Genomic DNA, 26,100 nt, shown 5'->3' with positions numbered 1-26,100 from the left:
ATTTCACTAGCTCATAATCTCTAATTTTCCTGACATACAGTCTCTTTAAAGTTGCTTAGCTATGCAGCTATTTCTGAGCATTACACCTTATCTGCCCTTGCTGTTACAAAACACACCCTTATGACAGTAAGTTAAGCAAAAGGGGAAACTGTCAAGCTTTCAGGAAATCCTTTGTGAACTGATCAGTTTATTTGTTACTTAGTTCAAGGTTCTATGATTTTCCTTTTGTTTTGGGGAATGAAAGAAAATTTTGGAGAAAATAAATGACAATAAAGGCCCAGAAAATCATGATTGAGAGTGATATAACCTAGTTCTAATAAGCAACAGAGGCACACTTCAGAGCTCTCAAACACAGGACTTCACCATAAACTTTACCTGCCAACAGAGATGATGAGGTAGAATGCATGACTGAAACGTGATTGCTTACAGACTGTAACGTAGCAGCTATACACTGTGTGCTAGGTCCCAAGATCCAATTATCTGAAGTAAGACCAGCTTACATAAAGGATAAATTAGAAACTCAAGGATCAAAATCATCAAGTAATTCAGTAGTATCTACTCTATGAAGCGTTATTATTCCACTTAATGTGTGTGCAGTAGTATTCATCACGGAAGAGTGAGTCTATTTACTATTTCTCTTCGGGATAGACCCAGGTAACCAATATGCCCTCTGCAATTAGTGCAGTGAAGGTATACCAGTTTCTATTCTGCAAGGTGAATGCACCTTCAAAGGCAAATAAATCTTCTGATTAGGAACATAAGCACTTAAATGGCTATTTAGAGAAAGATCTCATTTGAAAACCTTTGTCTGACACATGTTGCTCATCTCTGAGACCCTTATAGACAAAGAGCTGCTTAAGTGACTCTTGACTCTGAAAAGAAACCATCATGAAAGTCCTTGAACAATACAGGCAAGAAACCTTACTAATAGCTAAAATTGAGAGTAGGGTGAAAATTAGTGAATAAGAGAAGGTGCAAAGTAAGAAGACCACTGATTGTCTCACACAAATGAAAAGGCAATGTGTGTATGTTCCAGGTGTTATCTACATATGCTCTAGCATTCATGAAGCCTTAGCTCCAGGAAATGTTTGTTGTTTTTTTTTTTAAAAAAAGGCAATTATTAGCCAAAGTTCATTACCTGGGGACAAAGATGGAGTTGTGAAGGAAGTTCTCAAAGACCTTCCGGTACTCTGCTTCCTCCTTCTCAGCTTGCTTTTCTGCCTCTGTCTTGGGACAAGCACAACAAGGTCCTTTTTCTCCCCCACAGCCCTCTGGCTTGGTGGGCTCAGTAGCTTCTTCTGTATCAATGGTCCCATCAGCATATCTTCGAATAGGGACTTTATCTTAAGAGAACAGAGGCAGCTTATTTCTTTCCCTCTCCCTGTTATGAACATGGCAACAATACACCCATCCCTTTGTACTTGCTGCTATTCCCAAAAGCATTGTGAAGCAGGGCTCAGGCTTTAGCGCTTGTCAATAATGTGCCCTGGCAGGTAAGAGTCCCAGGCATTTCAACACAACTGCGTTTAGTTTTCCTACCTTTGGAGCAGTAATTGTGTCTGTAAAGATAACTGTCCTGAGGTTGCTGCTGCCATCGTACAATATAGTATGAGAGATTGCCATTGGGAAGAGAGGGAGGATTCCATTTCACAATCAGTTGGGAAGAGGAGTTGGATGCTGAAATAACATCCAAGGGAATGGATGGCACTGGGGAAAAAAAAGAAAAAGGAAAAAAAGAAAATGAAGGTATTTTAAACCTGGCATGTTCCACAGTATATTTGCATGCAAGCATTCACAGTGAATCCTAATAAACTGCAACAAAAACCACCATCCTGTCTTAAAGAAAGAACTTCCTATATGTATGCCTCACTAACAATGGTTATGAAGGGTTCAACTGTAGCCATGTACAGCCCAAACTGAAACTGCATTAAAATTTATCTTCACCAGTGAGACAAAGCCTGATACCCTACGGTATCAGAAAACCTCATACAAATTTTAATGCTGCTTTAAAATTATTGACTTCTAGCATTGCATACATTTGCCCCAGAATTCTGTTTCTGAACTTGCACATTAATGTAATGAGCATACCTGCAGTATTATCAACCTCTTAGCTAAGAGGCCAGGAACTTACCTGCAGCATTGGTTCGTATATAAACAATTTCACTTTTTGCTCCATGAATATGATGGTTTTCCATCATTGTGAGGGTAACAGCCTTGACATAAATGGCATACTGAGTCCAAGGTTTCAATCCCTGTAGTAAAATTCCAGGGTTGTTCTCTTTGTTTGGTGGCAGGTCAACATCAACCATGTTCCAGCTATTGGAGCCACATGCATCTTGACCATCGTACTCCGTTACATTTTTAAATGGCCTGAAATATTCAAATAAAAAAACTGTACAAAATATTTACTTGCTCCTAAAACTGTCATGCATTTATGAGAGCACCTCGCTTCTACACTGCTCAGTGAAACAAATAAAGCTTACTTGTTTTCAACAGCAGAATACAACAAAATAAAACTTGCTTTTATTTCCAAGCATTATAAAACTCAAAGTTCAGCTTTAGCTGCAGGTCTTATCTTTAGTCACTAGCAATAAGGCAAGGTCCTGCACAGAAATACTAATCCAGGATGTCTTTTGTTATCAGAAACAAACAGTGAAAAATTTCAGACATATTTAGACTTCACCTAAGCATATATGAAACAGAAGCGACTTAAAATACTTACTGACAGTTACTTAACAAGTTCTGCTTCTGTGTCTCACAGCCTTGCTCTGTATGTCATTATCACTGTTTTGAACCTACCTTTCAAACCCTCCAAACTACTTGTACAATTACTGGACTCATTCGTATTTTGTCGCTACTTTAAATCTGAGATCATACAAGGATATGCAGAAGCAGATAAACCTCCCAAGAAATTATGCTTTCTCCAGCAACTGTGCCACTTCATTATCAAGAGGTATTGCAGAAAACTACTGAGGTTGGATAACCTAAATAACCCTAAACCCAAAGTAAGGCAAGTCATCAAGGTAATACCACTGATTTGTGACACCCTCTTAGTACTATGACTCGAGAAGTAAAAGATCTCATTAGCTATAACAACATGACTTACAGAGAGCTCCAAAGTAGTGCCCTGAGAATACCCAAGCCATCCATCTCAGTTTTTCAAATTTGAAACTACCACACAGATTTGGAACCCATTTGTAGTCATCAGTCAAAACAATCCTTGTTTTAACTGGGGCGTTTGCTCCATCAAGAAAAGCATTCGAATGAAAGCAGGACTTGAAAATGAAATTTGTAAACAGGATGGAATCAATAAACTGCATGAAATAGGAACTACCTGAACAACTTAGCTAACTAACTGCTCTCAGCAAAACAGCAGTCAGAATAAAATTGTCTACCATCCCTTTACTGTCTCCATTAGTCTCTGAAAATATCTACTCACGCTTCTTTGTAGTAAACAGTGAAGCTAATGAGATCTCTGTAATCCGGAGGCCGATACCGTTCCCACGTTAGTTTAATCCGATTCTTCAGTGTAGTGTTGGAAACAAAACGCAGAATGTGGCTTTCGCCTGCAAGACAGAAGGACATCACAGGGCAGAGTTAGCAGTGCATCACCTAATAGTTTTTGCTCTTTCTTACATGTCACTTTTAGCTAATTAGCCTTTCCGGTAATGCCTATGATACCACAATATGCCAACTATTATTCCTGAGCTTTTCATACTCATTTCATACTCATTCAATATATATTTGAGTGCTTAAGGGTAAGCACTGTCCTCGGCAATCATTATAGTGTATGTTAGAGCTATCTGTTTATTACTTTTTTCTTTCCGAATAACATTTTCTTTTAATGCATCATCATAAAACTCCTGAAAACTACTTCAGGCTTTCCCTGGGTGAGAAATGGAAGTCCTGTTTATTCACAGGACTGGTTTAGTAGCCCTAAATTGATCAGCCAACTCCAATGTACAGGCAGTACCTGGCCACTCCATTCTCACTTTCCAAGACCATTTTTGATGATTACAATCTGTTTTTCTGGAGAATGGACAAGATAGAAAGGATAAAGGAGTTGACATTCCTATTCATTGCAGGCTGGACCAAGAACTCCAAAACTCACTTCATATACTGCACAGCCATTTGATGGCAGCAGCTTCCAGCTACTCTACTGAACAGAGCTGAATGAAAGCTGCCAGCTTGGAAACGAACAGCTTCCTACTACCAACTCACTGAGTTTTCCAATCCAAAACAAAATAGCATTTTAAAAACTTAATTCTTGGATGAAGAAATAGTGTTCTAAGTGTCAACTGTGAGTTTCTAATGTTCCATAGACGCCTCTGAAAAAATAAAGGACGTTTCACCCTCATGTACACTGGCACTATTGGTGCTATCTTTTCAAAGGCAGTTTAGCTTTTGTTGATTCTTTTCCCCTTTTCAGAGTCAGAAAGCTTTCTGTAATGTTTTTTTTTTTTAAAAACAGGCAGCGGCTGGCACTAGCCTCAGTGGTAGTAAGGACTGGCTGTGTGTCTGTAACTCCTCCAGGACTGCAAGCCTTTACTCTATTGAATGTGCAAAGAATGGAGTGTGCTTACAACAAGGATCTATGCCATCTGCATTTCTGCATCATGCCTAAAGAGACATTCAGCAGAGTACGTGTCCTAGTTTTGTAAACACCATCCAGAACAAGGGGACTTGACTTATACGCAAGATACATTTTAATTTACTCAGCTCCAAGAACACCACAAATAGACCAAAAAAAAATGCCCTGTCAGTTCTAAGAGTCTGAGGTCCAATTTGTAAGTGTTCCATCTTCTTAATTCCTACATGAGAGACTGCTTTTAAATGTGTTGGTTACACCTGGACACCTGATGTGAAGACCACCAAAGTCTACAGAAGACTTTCAAATAATTTTGGATACTGCAGAATCCAAAATTAAATGGAGAGACACTGAAGTTTAAGCATACTGTAGAATACTACAAACAATTCTCAAATAAAAAGCAAATAATTTGAAAATACAGCACAGAAAACTGAGTTTACAGCAAGCATTTCTAACAACATGATGCAATATTTGACCAGAGCTGAAAAGAAGCTTCAATGTAATGTAAATGGTTTATTTTGGAGTCTGTGGAGTTGTTATTTCAGCAGCCTCCTTAATATCAAGAAAGAATAGGTATCTGAGCAAGGAAAATACCAACAATGATGTAAATCTGCAAAGGAAACAGAAAAAAACACGTTCTTCATTGGCTATATCAAAAACAAGATTTTATTTCTCATATCCCAAGTATGTTCCTATTGTTATAGGATGCTGCTGTCACCAAAAAAAAAAAAAAAAGTGATTCTGAAAGTCGTTTTCTTCAAACATTTGTTACAGAAAGCCCACTGTAGTGTCTAACCTCTACATGTTGTAACCATCAGCAACATGGCCATGTGGTGTGGGTGGCTGTTTGAACTTACAAGAGGCTCTCTCCCCATTGTTCCTTGGATTTATATCTCCTTTGCTCTGTCGCCCTTTGGTTCCTGAAACTTCCTCCATACGGTAGATCTCAGAAACACACAGTTTAGGATTAAATGCAAAGTACATTTTCCCCTCCTTGATCGTCAAGTTATGATGGTTCCAGTCCCACAGCTGCTGAAGATTGTGGTTATCAAGCACATAAAAAGAATAATTCCTAGAAGGAAGTTTTTTAAGGAAAAATATTAGTTTTAATTCATAGCCAATTCCCACCAAGAATACCTTAATAAAAGCAAACTTTAAAAGACTTTATTTCCTCTCATTACTTTAAATTGCTATTCAGCAGAGTAAATGTTTTCTTCTCTCCCATGGAGCAAGTTTTCCCTGAACGCTCACTTTGGTCAGAGGGCAGGGAAATGACTTCCACAGGACTCCAAAGCTGACACCACACCGTGTAAATCCCATTACAACATGTGTTTTAATAATGAATAAATATGGAAGCCGCTACAAAGAATATAAATTCACTTCCCCTGGACAGCAGATCTCTACAATAGATTTTCCATTTTGTGGCAAATGGGAAGCAGTAACTGCGTATACCTTATGGGAGGAAAAGCATGCTGCAGTCCTGATGACAAAATAGTGAACACAGCTGTCTTGCTTATGTTTACAAAAGCAACTGTAAGAGTTTGCATAGCGAGGCTTCCTTGCCTCTGTGTCTTAGTTTACCTTTTGGCCCAATAAAGATTTCCTACGTTGTGCCAAGTACAGTTGCGCCTATACATCAAAACCTGACAGTGAACAGTTGCATGGACTGCACAGTGCAGGAGCCACACTTCAAAGTACAGAACTAACAACACAGGCGGCAGCAGCATGTGCTGAGCCCGCTCCCTAGGCACAGCAGTAGAAGAATATGAACATGCTTTACTTCCACAGACATTAAATGCAAAGTTGTATGTGTAAATCCTATCATACAGGAATTCCTGGTGCCACTTCATTGTGCTGAATGCAAAAAAAAATAAAATAAAAAAAAACAGGTGCAGTAAAAACAAGAGAAGAGACTCTACATCAGCAGTAAGACAACACCTGCAAAAACACATTTTCAGATAGCAGGACCAGGAATGCACAATCGGGAAATGAGTTAAAGGTTTGCGTAGCTGATGAACCTATATCAAAACAACCTATCACGGCAGTGTTTATTATTCTGTTGGAAGTCCTACCAACACAATTTATAAACGCAAAATCCATTACTAGTAAAATAAATACTTGCAATCTGTGTAAGCCATTTTGCACTGGTAAGTCCGTATCAACACACTTGTAGTGCGTAGTTAAAACTACACTTTCTGTGCATCATTTTAACTAGAGAGTTACAGTCAGGGTAACATGGCAGACAAACCATGGGGTTCATAAGAAGCTGACCACTCATTTATTGTTTTCCTTCCACTGTTCCAAATAAAATCCATCATTAATTCCTTCCTCGTACAACCTGACATGAAAACTGCATTCTGGTTGCTATTTACGCGCAACACAGTTTTTGCACAGTTGCAGTTTTCTTGTAACATACCAAAACGCTCAGTGTGTTTTCAGAACATGAGAAGGAAGAGGTTTATCCTATTTCCAAGTGTCCCCTAAATATCCATGACATGATTACTAATAAAGTTGATACACCTGGTACCACTGCAGTCAGAAGCTGAGAAGAATGTGCTCCAGTGACTAACGCAGTTGAAAAGGGAGCACGTAGATATAGGTGTTAAATGCATCTTGCTAGGAGAGAAAGATGATGCTACACCGCATGTGGGATTCAACAGATAGCACCAAAAAGCGTGTTTATTTCAGACACCTATTACTTTGTTACAGATGACTAAAATCCCTGCAGCTCTTTGTGTGCTGCTGAAAAGATGACACTTCACTATAATTAGCGTGTGATTAAGCGATGGCAACTAAGCTTTTCAGCAAAGACCCAAAAAGCTGGACTTGGATTTAATGCAATAAACAGAGGTGTGGCTCCACGACTACAGAAACCATCTTAAATATTTAATAACAGCCTAGCTTGTCTCCTGCTCACAACTGTGGCAATTATGCTTTAGACACTAGAGATAATTCCTGTATTAAAGCAATGTGGCTAAGCTTTCAAGAGAGGCGAATAAACAGGGCAAATCGAGCACACGCTGGTGCTTCACACAACTGCACACTGAGTGGGCCATGGCCTGGAATTTCTGTGGATCATACTTTTAAAGCTTTACAGCATTTAAAGCACAAGTTTGAGCAACAGTCAGGGAAGGCAAACAAGTCCTAAGAGCTCCTATATACACTGAAAGTATAAATTAGGGGAAGTTATTCTGGCACCAATCAAAGCACCAGGGAAACCACACTTGGAATGCTACACCCAGTGCCAGTCACAGGAGATGTGCAATGCTGCGTGGCTCGAAAGGTGGAACAGAGGGCAACTGGAGTGCACTTAGGGCTTAGGTTATAAATAAAGTTATAAATAAAGATTATATCAGACTTTGGCTCCAGCAGCTGTGGAAAAAAATAGGGATGCCAAGGAAGATAGGATGGAAAGAATAGAAGATTCAGTGTAGGAAAACAAAGCACTGCCAGTCAAACCCTAGAGACTGTACCTATGTGAATGACTGGAGAGCATGGCCTGAAGGACAGGCTAAACCTCCGAACAGGAGTAGGAAGCACAGCTGTTTGCAGGCTGTGCCACAAAAAAGCCTCAAGGCAACCTGCACACCCACAGGAGAGCACTCCCACAACAGGACATGTATTCCCAATTGCAGAGCACCCACAGCTACTTAATTATTGACTGCATACATTAAAAACCTGCTCCACGCTCCATATCTGCACGCAATGCTCCATCTGTCCACATGCACGCATCGTGAAGCAATGATGCGGAACGCTACATCCACCCCAAAAGGAGAGAGGGGTAGTAAGTGTTAAAACAAGCTTTTACTCACCCTTTATCCCCCTCCACAGCTTGCATTAATGACACAAAAAGTTCCTGAAAGGGGTAACGAACATACAAGTTTGCTGCTAAAAAAAAAAGTGGCAGTGTGTGATCTGTGAAGGCAAGGGACTTGCACCAAAAAGGGAAAAAGAACCGGCAGAGGACTAGTAACTGCAGTGGATGAGCTGGCTACAGAAAACCAGGTTTACAGCAGACAGAGCCTGACAGGCCTGGAACAAGACAAGCAACCTGTGGGACATCCAGAAGAGAAGCTGTCCATCTCTGTGCTACAATGAAGAGAGAGAAGGAAATCCCACTGCAGAGCTGGAACATCAACCAGTATAAGACGTGCAAAAAGGAAAATGCTGATCACTTTATACATACAAAACACTGCCTAAGCAGCTGCCTGTGAACTTGGGACATGTTCCATACCTGTGGCACAGTGCGACCCATGAAGGGCTGATGAGAACAGAGCCAATGTGTATACAATAGCACGGCAGGGAACAGTCATGCCTTGGCAATCATCTCCTTACTTGTTCCTGAAGCCCAACAATTGCTTGTTTTCCAGGTACCCAGCCTGGAGACACTGGGAGACGTGCTGTCCATGTGCCATCTACTCGCAGGGCAGCTGACATCGGAGATGGCAACGAGCACACAGCACCTTGGCAGAGCACAGAACTGCCAGGCAGAGCGAGCACCAGACCAGGAATCCAAATCCTACAGTGGACACCGAGACCCTTCCAGCACATCTCCGTTTCAGCTTCCCAATCTGTAAAGGGGAATTCTTTCCTTGCAGTGGGAGCACATTCACTACTGATGCGTTGTTCCAAAGAGGTAATGAATACCCTGGAAACAACTGAAGAAATTAAATTCCCTCTAAGCTTCTCATGTTCTGTGACAAACGAGGCAGGCACCAGTAACTGAATAAGGAAGAAATATTGAAGCAGTGTTTTTTTCAGTCCTATTCAATAAAAAAGTGATGGTGCAGCGGGGGACAGTCATGTAATGAACAACTACAGTAATGGTTCTTAATTTAACCTCTTTCTCACCCCCCAAGGCAACACTGGCATAAACAACTATTGTTCAAGCAGACCAGTACTTCCTAGGTTAAGATCCATTCCCTGTTGTTCATAGCTATGCCAAAGTTCTTGTTCAAGCTCACTTCCTTCTTGCCAGGTATCTACTTTCATCTAAACATTTTTGGAAATGTTATTTAGGTTGTGGTAATGCCTAAATTATGCTAGGCATCTTCCACAGAAAGCGAAAGAGGCATGTAACTGCAGTCATTTCCAAGCACGGGCAAAATTTAGCTCAAGTAATCCCACTCAGCCCCATTTTCCTCTTCAAAGCTGCACCACTTCCTTTTCTGTTTGGGAATCAGATTTAAAAACCTGCCACTTCTCTTCCTATCAGCTCTGCTTGCCAACATACAAGGTACCAGAAACATAATTACTACTTAAAACCCAAAGCTGAACTCAAATTTAAGGAGCGCAAGAGAGAGAGAGAGCGAGAGGTACAGAAGAAAAGACAAATGTGTAATTGGAGTATCTGTTAGAGCACACCACATCGTAAGTGGGCTGAATGAGCCTTGTGCTCAGCAGTGACAAGCCTCTAGGATTTGCAATTAGAAACAAGCTTTTCCATAGAGCCAATGTTCTTACTGAAAAAGACAGTGTGCTTTTCAAGTGCAGGATGAAGAGCTGCCCTTTAACTTGCTCTGTCAGATGGTGGAATTTGAAGAATTCAAGGCTGACCAAAGACTAGCCTGAGAGAAAGAGGGAGGTTGCGATGAATCCCTCATGCTGTAACTTTATCCTGTCGGGGCAGATAAATCAGACACAAGCAACCTTTCCCATGACCTTCCCACCACCTTTTCCTATACGGTTTCCCAAAATTCTTCATTTAATAGCGCTCTCATTACTGACAGAGACTTACTTCTCCCACAGAATACCATTTTAAGCTTGGGTTGCTACTTGATTCTCGTACTTGAGAACGAGCAAGGCAGTTTGTGGCAGGAACATCAGCACACCTCAGTGCCGCAAGTTCTGAGGAGATAAAAACTGTTGTCTCTGCTACCAACTACCATCATGGGAAAACAGAAGTTATACAGAGTGTGAAGTACCAGAAGTATCACACATTATATATACATTACAGCAGCAAAATAACCCACAGCGACCATTTCAGGGGATCAACTTTACTCTTCCTGAACAAGCTATTTTCTGCTTGATAGATAATTAATTTCATATTAGTATTTTAAGGAATTGCAAACAACTGCAACTTGCAAACTATTTCATACTAGTCTGGTCGCTTTCAATTGCACACCCTGGTTAGTGAAGTTCAGATTTCTTTTCGGCTGACATTCTCCATAAAACTCTGCTAAAAGCCAACCGTAACAAATTGTGAAGAAATTCAATTGTTTCTGAAGCTGCTCCTTTCTCAATGAAATAGAGCAAAAAAGAAAAAAAGGAAATTCTTGATCAATGTGAAGAATCTCCCTAGGAAAGGTGCTTGCTAAAGTGAAAAGCAACAGCAAAGTTATCATGAAAATACTCCTAATACGCTCAATTTAATATGCTGGCTTGGATAGTAATCCAAACAAGCAAAGGCTGTGCAATGGTGTTCACTGGGAGAAAAACACTGCTTATTAGTGGAAGAGAAGATTCTATAAATGGTACATGAATGTTCGTTAGGAGAATTAGTCTGTGGTTTTCTGCTGAAGTAAAATTACATCTACAAATACCTGAATACTTACCCGTCCACTTGTTCCTCTCCCAGAATATACCGCAGGTTCTTCAAGAAAGACAGGGAGACTAATGCATGGGAATGGCGAATCTTCACATACCCTGTTACTGTCTCAATCAGGCCCATAAAATTCTCCAGTTCTGAAGCGATGTTATCTGTATTAAGAAAAACGTAGCTTTATTATTCCAGAGCTCATACCTTTTATCAGCATTCTGCTTTACTATCAGTTCAGTAAAATATTTTCAAAAGCAACATATGCAAAGGAGTAGCAGTATTCCTCCTAGAGTAGCAGTTATCTGCACAGACAGACTGTTGAAAGGCCAAAAGAAAGACAGAGCAACGCTGGAAAACCACTCTTACCTTTTTTATACCAGGATACCTGTTTTTTCCCATGGAAACTGTACTCTAAAGCCAGCACCAAGTATTAAGCCAATGTTCTGGCAGGGCATAAAAGACCCTGGTATAAATGTGTACATCCATACGACTGGAATTGCTCTTCAGCTTCAGAGCAAGACTAGGACAGAAAGCTCCAATGGAAAATGGAGAGTAAGACTGAAGATAAAGACCTAGAGGTACGCTACTGGTCTCCGGGGCGGCATAAAGCACTTATTTCAATGACCTAGAAAGCTTTGGCTACAAAACTGGGAACTCTATGAAACAAACACAAAACCATGAGGATGTCCTCATGCCACAGAACATTTTCCACGCAGCATACTGAAGGTGATTGTCTCTAATAAGTTGTTAAAACCTCTTCAGAGCAAGCTCCACTCTGCAGTAGTGCCCTCTCCCTCGGACCTGTACTGTCCTTTCCTAGGTCTGCAACACCGCATCCTTCACCAAGTTCAAGGTCTGTAGTCCTTGCCTGCTGTCATCATGCTGCTGAGTTATGCTGCAGTTGTAAGGGGATGTTTTTAAGAAGCACTCAGGATGGGAGATGCTGCTGTGGGGTAAGTCTGCTATCATGAATTGAGGTCTTACCACATCACTGGGAAGTACAAATACCAATGGCTGGTTCCTACACCAAATGGGCTGGGACAAAGTAGATGCTCTTCAACGCTCTTAGATAATACTTAAATAACTCTCCCACTTTGCTCCACCTAACTTGAAAATCTCTCATAGTGAAGAATTCACTAGCATCAGTGGGACCATGAGTGAAATAATCCACACACTGCTGTTTCTAAACCACAGTTTTTATTCAGCAAGAGGAAGGGAATCATGCGTATCTGAGTCTTTCAACCATATTCATGAAACTAAAAAGCACCTTCCATAGGGAGATACGTTTCCAACAAAAACTAACAATGTTTTTCACATTTTTTGCGTTGGTTTGGTTTTTCTTTTCATTTGTTTTTAAAACTCATCAACTGTCAACACTTCCCTGGCTGATGAATCACCTGACAAATTGAATCTGAACTTGTTCAGGACATGCAGCCCAGATGGCCAGCTCACCAACAACAACCATCCAGAGGCGCCGTGCTAGGCTCCATACAAGTTTTCAGAGCCGTTGATTACATGTTTTAGCAAGACACCACACCTTGCTTTACAAACTGAGGCTATTCCCTGTCTCACAGGGCCATGCCCTACTTGCAGAGAACTCTTGTTTACTTACCCAGCTGCAAGGCTTTTCCACTTTTCCACCTTCTCAGGCCTTTATTATTCCTTGGGGACTATTGCTCATCTCCCTGCCTAATCCCAGCTCTCTGCCTTTCCAAAAATAATAATAATAATAATAAAAAAAATGCCAGCTTTCCCTACTTCATAGTTGGTAGTCGAATACCTATTCCATTAGCATGTTGGAGAATGGTGCTATAATAGGCCAAACCAAACAGGAGCACTGCTATGGGATGGAAACCAAAGAGTTCAGAGTTTTTAATGTTCCTATCATTATGCTGACAAAAGGAAAATATTAAAAGCAGCCTTATCAGAGGTTCATAAAGACAGGGCAATCACTTACTTCCACGACGGATGTTAATCAGCAAATTCCCCTTGAGAATTGTGCATCCCTGCAACATTTGTGCTGATGTGACAGAGTCAATGGTCTTCGTTTTCCCGTCCTCACAAATTTTGGGGCATGGCCCTTCACAGGGACTGCAGAACATACTGTTAGAAAAGAAAAGGAGACTGAAAATAAGTACATGCAGCTCTGAGTCCTCAGACAGTTTTAAATTCCGTTTTGAAAAACAGTTCCATCTGAAGTTTAAGAAAATACTTTAAACTAGAATGAAAGTTACTGTACTTCTGCAGAGGCCTGCAGATAAATGTAATACGCCTGGGGGACTCCAGAGAGGCTGGAACATTATACCTCCTGTTTACAGTGAAGTAGACTCGTACCTGCTGTCTGCCAGTTCTAAAAGGCTTTGTTATCCTTCTGAGCAAAAGGCACTTCAGGTTAAAAACAAACAAACAAACAAAAAACAGTGCCACTGCATTTACTCCAATTACAACGAGAAAGGCCACCCTCCGAATTCACCCAGACAGCACTGAGTGCTAGTGAAGTCTGGTGCTAATTCTGGCTCTACCTCCAAAACCAGGCCAGCTAAGAACCAGAGATATGCAAGTACTGTTACAGATTTTAGGAAATTTTCTGCCTTTGTGCCCTTAACTCAGTGTATCAATGATCCAAGATCAGTGCTAGTGAATTCCATGCTCCTGGCTGTTTTAACTTGGAAAAGACAACTGCAGGAGCATACGGTCCTGAGTGACGTGGAGAAAGTGAGCAGCCGGTTAGTCACTATTTCTCATAACATAAGAGGTATTAAAGCTGCAAGTTTAAACAAACAAAGGGATGCATCTTCATGCGAGGCAAAACTAATTTGTGTAACTCACTGCAACAAGAATTGGGAGAGGCAGACGAGAAGCCTAAACAGATCGAAAATGGATTACACAGATTAAAAGAGAATAGGTCCACCAATGACTAGAAAACATGAAGACAGGTACTGCCCCCAACTCAAAGAAATCCGACTGCCAGGCTTACTTGTGCCACTTCTTTTATTCACAGACATTTATAAGCACTTCTTAAAGACCAAATTCAAGGAGCAAGAATTCGGGCTAGTCTAGCCTTTGGCTAGAACAGCTTTTTAAAGGCTGTTACACTGTTGGCACACTCTTCTCAAAGTTAAACACTTCATGTGTGGACAAAATTTGCCCTCTGATCACTCCTTCTGGTAAATGTCTTTCCTGATTCAAGCTTGTTTTTATCTTACAAATCAAAGTGCTAGAATAAATATTTCATTATCACTTATTCTATATTATTGCTTTAGACAGAAATAATGAAAGAAAAAAACAAACCCAGCTCCGAAGTTTTTGATGCCAACACTGATGAGCATGGACTCGCTATTATATTTAAAAGAAATTGAAACCACTCTCTTCTAAGGCTTAAAGAAACATGTAAATTGATAACAACAGTTTTTCATGCACAAACAATAAAAGAAAGAAGCTTCCTTGTCTTAGTAGTAAGATCCTGTTTCAAAATCCTGCACTGTAACATGCCACAAACCACTAAAAGCTGCAGACACAAGCAAGAGGCATTCAGCTACATGTACAAAGAATGCTGGAAATGCTTTCCATTTGCAACTATTTGTTAACACCACCTCTGGGGAACAAAACGCTCACTGGCCTTGGGTTACAGCTCCTTTCAATCTCTGCAGCTGAGCACAACACTGAGATAAGATAGGATGGCCGTGCACTTCAGTGTAAGCACTTCCAACAGCTGGTACTGCAACCTCAGGTAGATAACAAGTGAAAGATTTCTCAGGTGAGTATTGGGATTTGAGCAAACACGGTGTTAAGTTGCTTATATCCAAACGTAAACCAGAGACTGCCTTAGTACTTGACTGAGTGGATGAATGGCATAGACATACAGCAAGTGCAGGAATCATCACAACCACTCTCCAAAAAGCCCAACATCTCAGATCTTGAAGACATCTTTTTAGCATTGTACTGAAGCACTAAGAATTTTAGCACCTTGACTTTCCCCTTACTTATTGAGGTCTGTAACTTCCACGGGTCAGCAGGCAGCTGAGGCTGTTTGCTTAACCACAGGTGTTAAAACACCATTGTTATCTTCTGGAAACAGTGAAAAAAAAGAGAAATAGAAATAAATATACTAAGGAACACGTGTACCTAAAATGCAAGTACAGATAAAGCAAATAATATGTGATGCAAGGTGACTCCCAGCATTTGCTCTGTATGTGATAATGATCATCTGCTGCTGGTCACCACTCCTGTCTTCCTTGGCTTGCCTTTTTTTTTTTTTTTTTTTTTTACTGTCTACTTGTATTGATCCGATCTCCTCAAGTCCTTCAGAAGAATTAGTAGGAACTGACAATGCACAGGACCACACACAACTGGACAATCAGACCTTTAAATGGTGTCTAAGCAAGCCTTTACTGGGAAGCCATGCAATTCCCAATCATATCTTCTACTGAACGCAATTTGTATCACAAGGCTGCTGCAGAAAAAAAGGGGGGAAAACAAACAAACAAACAAACAAGCATGCTAACAGATTTCCAGAAGCTGCATTACCTTTGGCTCCCGTTGCGTATGAATCCAGAGGGGCACTCTGCCATGCACTCATCATTGTGAATCACAAACCTCTCATATTCACTTGTTTCGGTGGCAGGGACTTTGGAGCAAAACTCCTTAGTCACGCAGCGCCAGCCCTCAAATTTGTAGGTGTTGGGAGGGCAGGTGGGCATGCAGACTCCTTCATAGTAGTAATTGCGGCAGGCCACGCAAGCGGTGTTGTTGTCAGGCGCTGTGCAGCTCCCCAAGCACTCGGGATGGCAACACTCATTTTGGTCTGTACAGGCTCGCTTGCCACATGAGCTGGGGCACACTGCAAGACAGAAGGCAAGGTAGCGTGAGTAAGAGCTGTTAAACACAGGGAGTGGTATGAAAGAAAAGTTCTGATCTGTATAAATCTGTGCTTTCATTCCCTTGGCTCTGGAGCAGCTCTGCAAAAGAACCAATTCCTGTAAAATTAACAAACTTGTTTTTTTCCAGTTTCAGTTTCCTGAAAATATATTTTTCTACAACCAAATTTATAACATGAACCAATGCAAAAAAATATTTTTTTTGAAAGCAAGATCACCATAAAGATAATGGAAACAACCAAGTACTGTAACCCATTCCACAGACTTAATATTATGGTGTGTTTTTGTGTGTGTGTGTGTTGTGTTTTTTTTTAAGTGCTGACTTATTGTCTTTCTAAGCATTTATCATCTTTCCCGTTTGTACTTCAAATTGGTCTTTTACTGGCAAGAAAGCAAGCTTCCTTTAAACAACTTAATTACACTTGTACAATAAAGCATTGCTATACTGCAGCACACATGGTTAGGTTGACCCCAATGTAGCATCCCAATGTTGCTTATGTATGCAAAATGAGGTTTAATAAAGTACAGATGGTACACATCAAATACTGTGCAATCAGGGAGCTGCTATTTTCCCCTGAAGAGCGTAACAGAACTCTGCCTTATCCCCAAATTCCAGGTTCAGAGAACAAAATATGTAAGGGAGGAAAAAAATGGGGTGCAAATTTATTGAGACATTCATTTTACATGAAAGCCTTTTGGCTTGGAAGAAGCGAACAAAGAGCAGAGTCGCCACCAGACAATCTCACTATTGTTGCATCAAACGAAGTGGCAGCATTATATTTATGTAACAACAACATTTTGATTACAGCGTTGTATGGCCTTTTAGCCATCCGAGTGGTGTGCCAGAGGCTCTGTAAACAAACACAGATAGGAAATCTGGTTTGCATTAAGTGACTGTTTTCCACTTTCTAACTTCGCTAAAAAACAGTACCAATAATAACAACGTAAAACAAAATTTCAGTAGTACAACTCCAGCACGATCCAAGCAAAGCACCACAAGATACTGAAACTGAGCTATCCGAGCAAAAAGCACACAACCACTGAAGAAGTCCCTGTCCCAAAGCGAACAGGGAAGCAACAGAGCACAGCCTGCAGGGAAAGACAAGGTTTTAAGGAAGCATAAAAATCCCACAGAAGTCCTGCACTGCAATTTCTCTTTTCTGACCCTCACAAACCTGAAAAGCAGCAAAGCAGTAGCATTTTAGAGGAAGTTTCATTAAATTCATGCAAGACACCGCTTCATCCCGCAGCTTTCTTGTACTGCCATTGCAACCCAGCTGCATGTCTGCTGCCCCCGCTGCTCCGCAGCTGCCTATTTGCTTTTTGGGGCGGAAAAGGAGAAGGGAGATGTGAGAGCAAGGGAACAGAGCAAGGAGGTGGCTGCTGTGCATCCTGCTAGCCATGCTCTGGCAGACACCAGCACAGGCAGCACAAACACTGCATGCACTGAAAGAGGCCAAACTGAGATGATTTCTGCAGAGCCAGTTATTTGTAAAACCCAGAGCAGCAATGAGGAGGAAATTACTGCTAAATAATGCACAGCGTTAATATGCTGTTGTTTTTTTCTTCTTTAAGAAGAAAAAATTATACCTACCACATCTGACCAAAAATAAATAAGGCTACAGGTGTAAAATCTTTTACTGATGGTCACTTTCACCAGTGTAAAAGCAGGGACGCATGCCCAGCTGCCACCTCAGCCAGGCACGTTAAGGTACACAGTACTACTCCCATTGCCAACTACTAAGGGATTTAAGAGGAAAAAAAAAGCAGCGTGTCTTGCTAGCAGATGGACTGCTGTTCTGAGTGGGTGCCAGAACTCAGATTTAGTGTGGTAGCTACATTTCCAGTTCAAAGCCCTACTAAGAAAAAACACACACCCCCATGCCTCCACAAAGTTCATTACCAGATTTATGGAGAAGCTCTACATGATTTTTGTTTTCATCTGGACAGACATTTGCTAAAAACAAAGGCTGCTGCATTAAGTGTTCAGATGAATGTAGTAGGAAAAGAGCGGGTTTATTTCATTCTTGGGAAACACTTTCATATTGCTTTAATGCCTCTGCAACTCATGAATAGTCTGGTATATAAATAGGATTCCCTGCATCTCTTCATAAATCTGCTGACTGTCGTCTGCAGAAATATAAATTGAAGCAAAGAAGGATATACAAGTTCATATGAAAAAGGTAATCAGTGAACTAGATTTTCCAAACTACAGTAATATTTTAATCACAGCCATTTTAACAAGAACTCTTGAAAACATTTTAAAGATAATTTTTTAAAAGCTCAGCAACCTCATTTTTCTCTCAGTCCCGTTCTTGCTAACGTTGGCAAAGCATTCAGCCTGGAGACAATACGGGTATCCTGTTTCTTTGAAGAGCCATAACAAGAGCTTGTGTGTGTAAGATATGTTATGAACAACAAAAACTCTTATCTGCCTTAACTGCCAGCTCTCCAAGTTACCCCTGTTAAAAAGCCTTACTAAATAACAGTGGCTGGTCCTACAACCCAGCCCCATCCAGCCTTCTCCCTCACCCATGCAAATCGTGCTCCTTGGGCTGCTGCATCTGTACCCAAACATTTCAAATGCAGGTTCCAAAACACTTCTGCAAAAAACCCAACCAACTTCATTATGCTTGAATACTTGTTGACTTCAGTCTGCAAGAACATTAGAGACAAACATAAGCAAAGGGTGGGCTGACATTTCGGGATGGAATTTATAAGCTAGGTACAACAGTGCCTTGAATCGTGAAGGCTGATGACTGTATACAAGGGGGGGGGGGGAATCCTTGCTGACAACCACAAGGGCAAGAAATACTGAATTGTCATCACGTGGAGCTACCGAGATAATGGAAAATTTCAGAGACCTTGGAGTGCAGCCATGGAAGAAGGAAGTCAAAGCAAGACCTAGAGAAGAGCAGACCCTTACGCAGCTTCATGATCTTACTGAAGAGATGAAGGAGGCTTGACCAGACCAGAGAGCCCAATTATTTACATTTGGGAGTGAAAATACTGAACAATCATCAGCTGTTCAAGGAATGACACAACAAGAATACCGGTAGCCACAAATCAAATTCACTGGAGCAAAAGTAACAGCAGTAGTGTCTTTGACCTTCTGTGCTTCATCTCCTCTCTGACTTCTTCACAAGGAAAGTTTTCCTTGTCAACAAAATTCAGATTTTCCAAATACTATTAAGATACTATAATCACTCATAAAAAATGCGAAATATTTCAAGATACCTGCTTACTGAGCAGCTCAGATGCAGACCTGCCACACAGAAGAGAGAGATTTAAAACTAAATGCAATGATCTTACAAACGAGCAAGAAGACTTCCAAGAGAATCTGACTCAGAGACTCATCATTCTCAATTAAAATCCCCAAGATGCTGAACCAAACTTGCAAACACGAAGCAAGCTTGAGAAACCCTCACACACAATTCTCCAAAAGCAAGGAACAAATCATCTCTTTGTATTTACGGCAGTTCCTTTTGGAACACTCCAACACTAAGGAGGTGGTAGTAAGTTTTTCTGACATTTAATATCTCAGCGCCGTTTGAAGCGTGCACAGAGCTTGAGCCCTCTGAAAGCACTCGGTGGTGACATCACGGCTATTGTACAGTTTGGACAGACAAAGTGCTCTTATCTCCAAGACGCCATGACTTCAGCAGCGCTGAAACAGAAAAATCAGGTGAACAAACAATCAGTCACAGGGAGGGAGAGTGCAGCCAGAAGAGGAAGACTTCTGGCAGGCCGAGGCATCCGCCTCTGCCAAGGATGGCACCGGGCCAGTCACATGCGGGCAAGCAGAAGGTTGCCAAGTGTGGGATAAATATTTTTTTAAAAAAAGATTCTTTCTCTCCTTGTAAAACGATATTCAATCCTTCCTTTTTTAATGTATTTTTTTCTTCTTTTTTAGAGCATCTTTCGCATAAAATACCGTTTCTGAAAGACAAGGAGAAAAGCCTAGCTTTGAGCAGAAACCAGAGGAGGAAGGGAGCATTTTCTCCAAGCCAACTACTGAAAAAATTAGCTGTCTAAATTTATCCACAAAGACAGAAAAAACGGTCATTTTTGGAATGTTAATCCCTCTACATGACAGATTTTTTAAAATATTGCGTTTTAATGGTCTAAACTTTGGTACGGACTTTCGAACAGCTGACTTCTAATGCTCAAGCAGCCTATACAAGACCTGGCTTCTTTTGCCCAGTATACCGTAAGAATGGAGAGACCGGAGAGACATTACTCAGAAAATCCAGTTCCAGTGATTCATGGCCAGGCCTGGAATTAAATAACTACAGAATAAAGGTTACAATAAGGAAAAACATGTATGAAATACATGCAGTAACGTGTTCCGATCACAGAAATACGGGTACAAGTCATCTCCAAAGAACTGAAGAAGCCGCTTATTTTGATCACTTGTGCGAAATCTTCATACTGCTATAGAAACAGGAATTAGGGCCACATTAACAATGGTGTATTTTTTCCCCCAGTTTTCCCCTTCAGTCTTAAAATTGGTATCTCATCTTTGGCAAAAATCCTGAAGGGGAAACAAAAAACAGAAAACCCACTCTACCATATCAAAAAGCTTCCCTACTTTCCTGCAGTTAAGACAGAAGATGTGGCAGATTTTGAAATTACCCAGCAGATCCCATTTAAATGTCCACTTTCAAACAGCACTGATACTATGAATTGAAAGTGATTGGTTTCTTTCCCTGTAACCTTCCAGTAGGCATACAATCATGCCCATCAGTAAAATGTTTGGTTTGGTCTACACAAACTTACACCAAGAGGCAAGACAATGGCATTAAGCTGACAGCCTGCAGGCTGTGTCGGACTTGAGATCATTTCACTAGAGCCGTGTTTCCCTGTTTACACCCTTCTTGTTACCAGCCTGTTTTTATGTGGATCTTGAAATTAGTCTGAAGTTGTTCTATGAATTATTTTCTTCCCCCATACATATCTAGTGGAAGTTCAACTACATCTGGTTGGCTTCTGCGCAAAGCTTTTTGGCCTCCTGCTCCTGGGTATTTCAGTTTGTCACAGACGCCACACACCACATCCCCAAAGTGAAAGGCCTGGTGCAATGAAGCATCCAGAACCTCAATGCAGCCATGGCTCAAAGGATTTGCCCAACCTGAAATCAGCCCACCAACAGGCCTTGGAGCCCACCACGGCCTTGGAGCATACAAAATGCTGGTGAAGAAGCTACTCTTCCATCCCCTTCCTTGGGATTTTGTGGCCAAAAACCAACAGCACACTAGAAGCCTGCATAGTACCCAGTTGGACGTGAGCTGGAAGGAGGCAGAAGAACGCAGTGGGGACAGGCGAGAAGAAGGCAGCCCAGCTCCACCCAGCACCTGGAAACTCTCACAGGCCACCAGATGAGGCGAGGCACGAAGAAAAGAGGACATTGATTATTCACTGTAATGAACGCTTTGCTAGAACGCATTGTTGTGGTGAAGCATTCAATGCCTGACAGTTTTGTCATTTTTTTTTCCCATCACTTTACAGTTCTCCCTCCCTTGGAACAGCTGTAGTAAACAGAACAGTTTAGGCTAGCACAGGCATCAGGAAAGCACACCCTCGAGGAACCAGAGGCCCATGGCATGGTTTGTAACCCCCTCCCAGCACAATGTATCTGCTGCTCTCCTTCCCAGCTGAAAAGAACACAACAGCCCATTAAAAACAACGGTGCAAATAATGCAAAGCACATTTCAGTTGGATATGCCAGAGTTTGAGGGCCCCCTCCCTACCTTTCTGCTATCTATCATGCATTCTTCACCCTACAAGTTGCCTCAAAACAGCATCTAGGCTTCCCAGTTGTGATAAATAACAATGTGTGCTAAATCTGTTTTACTTAGAGCAACTAGAGGACTCAGGGACACTGCTTGGCATTGCAAAACCTACCATCCCTTCGGGTTTTCTGCAAGGGAAGCAGTCAGCCCTGTTAAAAGCTCCCGTGGCGTTACAGCTACTCACACCTCACTGAAATTAGAGCAAAGGGAAACGCTGAGTGAAAACAACTACCTTAGACCACAGTAAACAGGAACCAATATGTAGTACAGTTACTCCATTTGCTCCGAAGTGCGTAATACTAGTGCCCAGGAAGGTGCAAATAAACACGGCTTATTGACAAAAACAGGCAGCACGAATTGCATTCTCTTTCAAAACAGTTTATGTTGCCCAGCGCTACTCAGACTGGCATCATTGCAGCTGGCACTTGAGCGAAAGAGGAAAAAAAACAAGTCCATTTTGTCCTTTCCACGCCAGTATGAATTCAGTACATAAACACAACCGAGGCGTATACACAAGCAGCTATTAGGCATCCGGGCCAGTTTTACTCTATCTTTGACACAAAGTAAGCAAATTGGTTGGGGAAAAAATTATTATCAGTGCTACGCTGTTCTAGAAACAGAAATTTCCTCTACAAAGAGCAAAAAATCTCCCACTGAGCAAACGCAGATCAGAGCAATAACTCCAACGCCACCGGGGATGGAAGCACGGCCTGCAGGAACGCGGGGCTGCTCCCATCACCCAGCACTCGCCGCACAAACTCGCTAATGCTTCTGGAGGGACAACCAAAATCCCTGAACTCTTCCCTAGCACAGGCGTAAAGCAAAGGGCTGCCACAGTACAGCTCTGAATCAAGTTATTTTTCTTTCCAATCAAGATTACATGTAATATATTGGCAGCGATGCCTACCCCCCTACGCCCCCCGCTGTTGCTTAAAGTAAGATTTAATCTGCCTGCCTTCCAAATTCTGCAAGTGTAAGGCAATAAGTTTTACATGATTTAATTAATATACTGCAAGCAAGGAGTGCTGGTCAGCCATCTCCTGGCAAAATCCCAGCTGGAGAAGAATCCTATTCACATTCCAGATTTATTCTAAAGGAAGAAGACAGTTTGATAACATTATCACACTGGCCTAAATTATGTAGCTCTCTTAATGTTGATGGATAATGGCAGTTTATTCTTGGACAGAAAAAGTCACCGGTTCCAAAGGATTCAAATCCTGCTACGTTTCAGGAATGCCCTTCACATTTATGCATTAAGCACATCAACAGGCTTAACCATTCTGTCATAAACAATGAAACATAATGTTAGTTTTAAAGGCACACATAACACTCCAGTTGAAGGCTAATTATCCTGTAATTTGAAAAAAGAAAAAAAAAAGAAGAAAAGAAAAAAAGGCTTCAGTAAAAACTAATGTTCATAATACAGAGACAGGTAGAATATTTAGAAATTTTTTGCTCATCTACAACTAGGATACCTGTGTTAACAATAAATAATGAAACCAGTTGCATTGGGAATGATTAGAACTCAAAGGAAAAAGAGTCCAAAAAGAATGCCTGAATCGCTTAGGGCCTGCTGGAGAGCCATTTTTTCAAGCAGTTCACGTGCTAGTGAGATGACCTAATATGAACAGGACTAAGATCTGAGAAAAACTGAGGAATCTGAGAAAAGAGAGCTACTACAATCGAAGTGCAAAACAAGATGCAAGAATACCAATGATTCGGAAAGTTGCCCCCAAGACACCTGAGTACAGTTGTATTAAATTACAGACTGGTAAGTCTGCGAGTGCATCATCACTGCAGGTATCTGCACACTGGAAGAGAAGTCATTCTACCAAGATCATGTGACTTCAAACAATATTAAAACCAATTATGTTTAAAATCATAGACAAAATATTGCCTTTGCAATTTCATGAAATACAAGAGTGTGTAGGCAAATCTGTCAGGAAATTAAGGTTATGTTCTTGAGATCCACAACAAACCAAGGGTGAGCACTTCTCTTGGTGTTAATAATCATGAAATAATTTTCATTCTAAATCTCTCCTCTATTATCAACACAGACAGAATACACAATGTGCCAGACTTCGCAAGACCCAAAGGCAGACTGGGAGATCCTGCATCAACCAGTCTCTTAATTTACCCTTAAAAGGGTAAATGTTGAGTGTCTTTTCAGACTTGATGCAAACCACTTTCACAGTTTGTAAGTCATCCTGAATTGTCCGAATGTGAATTTTTAACTCTGTCCTACACAGTTCAATCTCCAAAGAAAACTGCTGCAACAGTTGCCTCTCAGGTTATTAACGTTTTCATCCCTGACACTAAATGGCCAGAAGGACCCACTCTGAAGTGTGCAAGACAGGTGAACCACAGCTTTCACAGCAGCACCGCTGAGCCCCACTGAATCCACTCCTTGTGTTGGTATTCCACTCAAAGCTCAGTTCCCTGTTTGAAGTGATAAAAACCCCACAAAACTGACATATGAACATCTTCTGAAACAAACAAACAAACAAAAACACACACACAAAAAAAACCCACACTGTCATTCTAGAGTCCACATCTTTAAGCATGGCATCTACAGATTAGGATGGATGAATCAGAACACAATCCCAACACTTTGTTGTTGCCATTCCATAGTAGCTGTTTTTTGCTTTTGCAAAGGTTACTAGCCTGTTGCTAGAAAAGGGCTGAGCCTGGCAGCAGTGCCTGCTTTGAGAAGTGTGGGGATGTTCCAGATCCAAGGAGATGCTGGACACTGCCATGACGTGCCCCAAGTGAACTGCTGCAGTTCTGAAACACTAGAAATTAAAAAACACTCAAAAAAAAAAAAACCAACTATCACCCCTCCCTTTGGGTCACTGATGGGAACAGCACACAGGCTTCCTCAGTGTTTTCTTCTAACCTAAGAGGACACGCCTCATCCAGGCTGCACTTAGTTCACTATCTTGAAAAACATCCTCTGTTATCAGTTCTTCCAACACACCTATAAAATAAACTGAACAAGGAAACTGTGCTCTACTCTGCCATCTCCCAGAAACTACAAACACACGTAAAAACACTCACAACAAAGGGTACACTAGCCACTGCTGTCCATGTAGGCAAGTACAGTTAATACTTGGATGCACGAGCTGTCCGTGCATACTTACAAGCGCATGCTTTTGAGGAATTCCTGCTCGTATGACTGGAAAAAAAAATGACATTGCCTCTGACTTTCTAAATCCTTTCCTGCAGTAAGGATTTGTGATCAGATTAGGGACTACCAGACAGTTTTGTTTATTTATTTATACAAAGGACAGTCAAGGTGAGCTGTATCGCAGTATGTGACAGGGAGTCTGGGCTGCAGCAAAGCCAGCTCAGCGATGCTGCCCTGGCTGCAGTGAAGCGAGAGAAGGCATAGATATACAAATATACACATATATTTAAAAAAAAAAAAAAAAGGCACAATTCATGTTTTTGATACTGGCAAAAAGTAGGAAGCACGTTCCTTCCCACTATGTTTCAGCTAGAGTTTGGCACATCTGAGCTACACTTTTCCACTCTTGTACCTTTTTTTGCAGTCTCAAGTCACATTCACATGAACATATAAATACACAGATCCTTACACACTGCGTATAGCAGATACTTACATGGATGGTCTCAAAAAAGAATACTCTTTTCACACACTAAAAAAATTATACAGAGTTATTTTAAATTCAGAACTGTTTGTATATTCCTTATAAGTTTATAAAACTCTCACTGTCCTCCCATGACTAACGAAACTGGAATTGAGAGAGTAGTCTATATTTATAACTCGTCTGGTTGCTCATGCCTATGGCCCTATTTCCACTCTCCGTTACTGTACACAGAGCTATGTGAGGTATTGTGGGTTCCCAAACTTCACCGATTTCCTAACAAGGCAGGCCTGTGTCCCGGAGGAACAAACTGGGGGCTGTTTCGTTCCAGTATTGGCCGAACTCAGAGGGAGAGGCCTTGAGCTCTGTGGTTTTGGCAGCTCTTCTTGAAACTGGTATTAGAGGCCATTTCTGTGCAATTACATGCCTAACTGGCACCGGATTGTGTATCAATGCTACTGATACATCATCTGCAGCACAGACCCAGCCACAGCCCGGCCCGTGCAGCTGCGCACTTACCTTGTCGCCTTGGTTTGACTGCGAGCAGGAACACCTCACCGCTCAGCTGAGTGGGGCCCTCAACGTTACAGACACACCTCAAGCACCCGGCAAATCCACGCCACTGACATGAAGTCCAGCAGACTGCTCACTGCCCTCTCAGAAGGAGGAGGAATAAAAGCTAGAACTTGATCCAAAATCC

General features: G+C 41.4%; 1 protein-coding gene across 2 annotated transcripts in view; it reads right to left on the bottom strand.

The window, feature by feature from the left end:
- The window catches only part of IGF1R (insulin like growth factor 1 receptor), a 175,480-nt gene that overhangs the window by 33,066 nt on the left and 116,314 nt on the right, over positions 1-26,100 (bottom strand). For both annotated transcript variants that reach the window (XM_068695769.1, XM_068695768.1), the window contains exons 3-10: positions 15,654-15,966; positions 13,084-13,229; positions 11,143-11,287; positions 5,446-5,660; positions 3,440-3,566; positions 2,132-2,370; positions 1,540-1,707; positions 1,139-1,343 (exon numbers count right to left, since the gene is read on the bottom strand). In XM_068695769.1, coding sequence (XP_068551870.1) covers positions 1,139-1,343; positions 1,540-1,707; positions 2,132-2,370; positions 3,440-3,566; positions 5,446-5,660; positions 11,143-11,287; positions 13,084-13,229; positions 15,654-15,966 — 1,558 coding nt within the window. The remainder of the gene's footprint in view (positions 1-1,138; positions 1,344-1,539; positions 1,708-2,131; positions 2,371-3,439; positions 3,567-5,445; positions 5,661-11,142; positions 11,288-13,083; positions 13,230-15,653; positions 15,967-26,100) is intronic.

The sequence above is a fragment of the Anas acuta genome, chromosome 12, assembly GCF_963932015.1.
Source record: "Anas acuta chromosome 12, bAnaAcu1.1, whole genome shotgun sequence".
Classification (NCBI taxonomy): Eukaryota; Metazoa; Chordata; class Aves; order Anseriformes; family Anatidae; genus Anas; species Anas acuta.
This window is presented reverse-complemented; position numbering and strand designations above follow the sequence as displayed.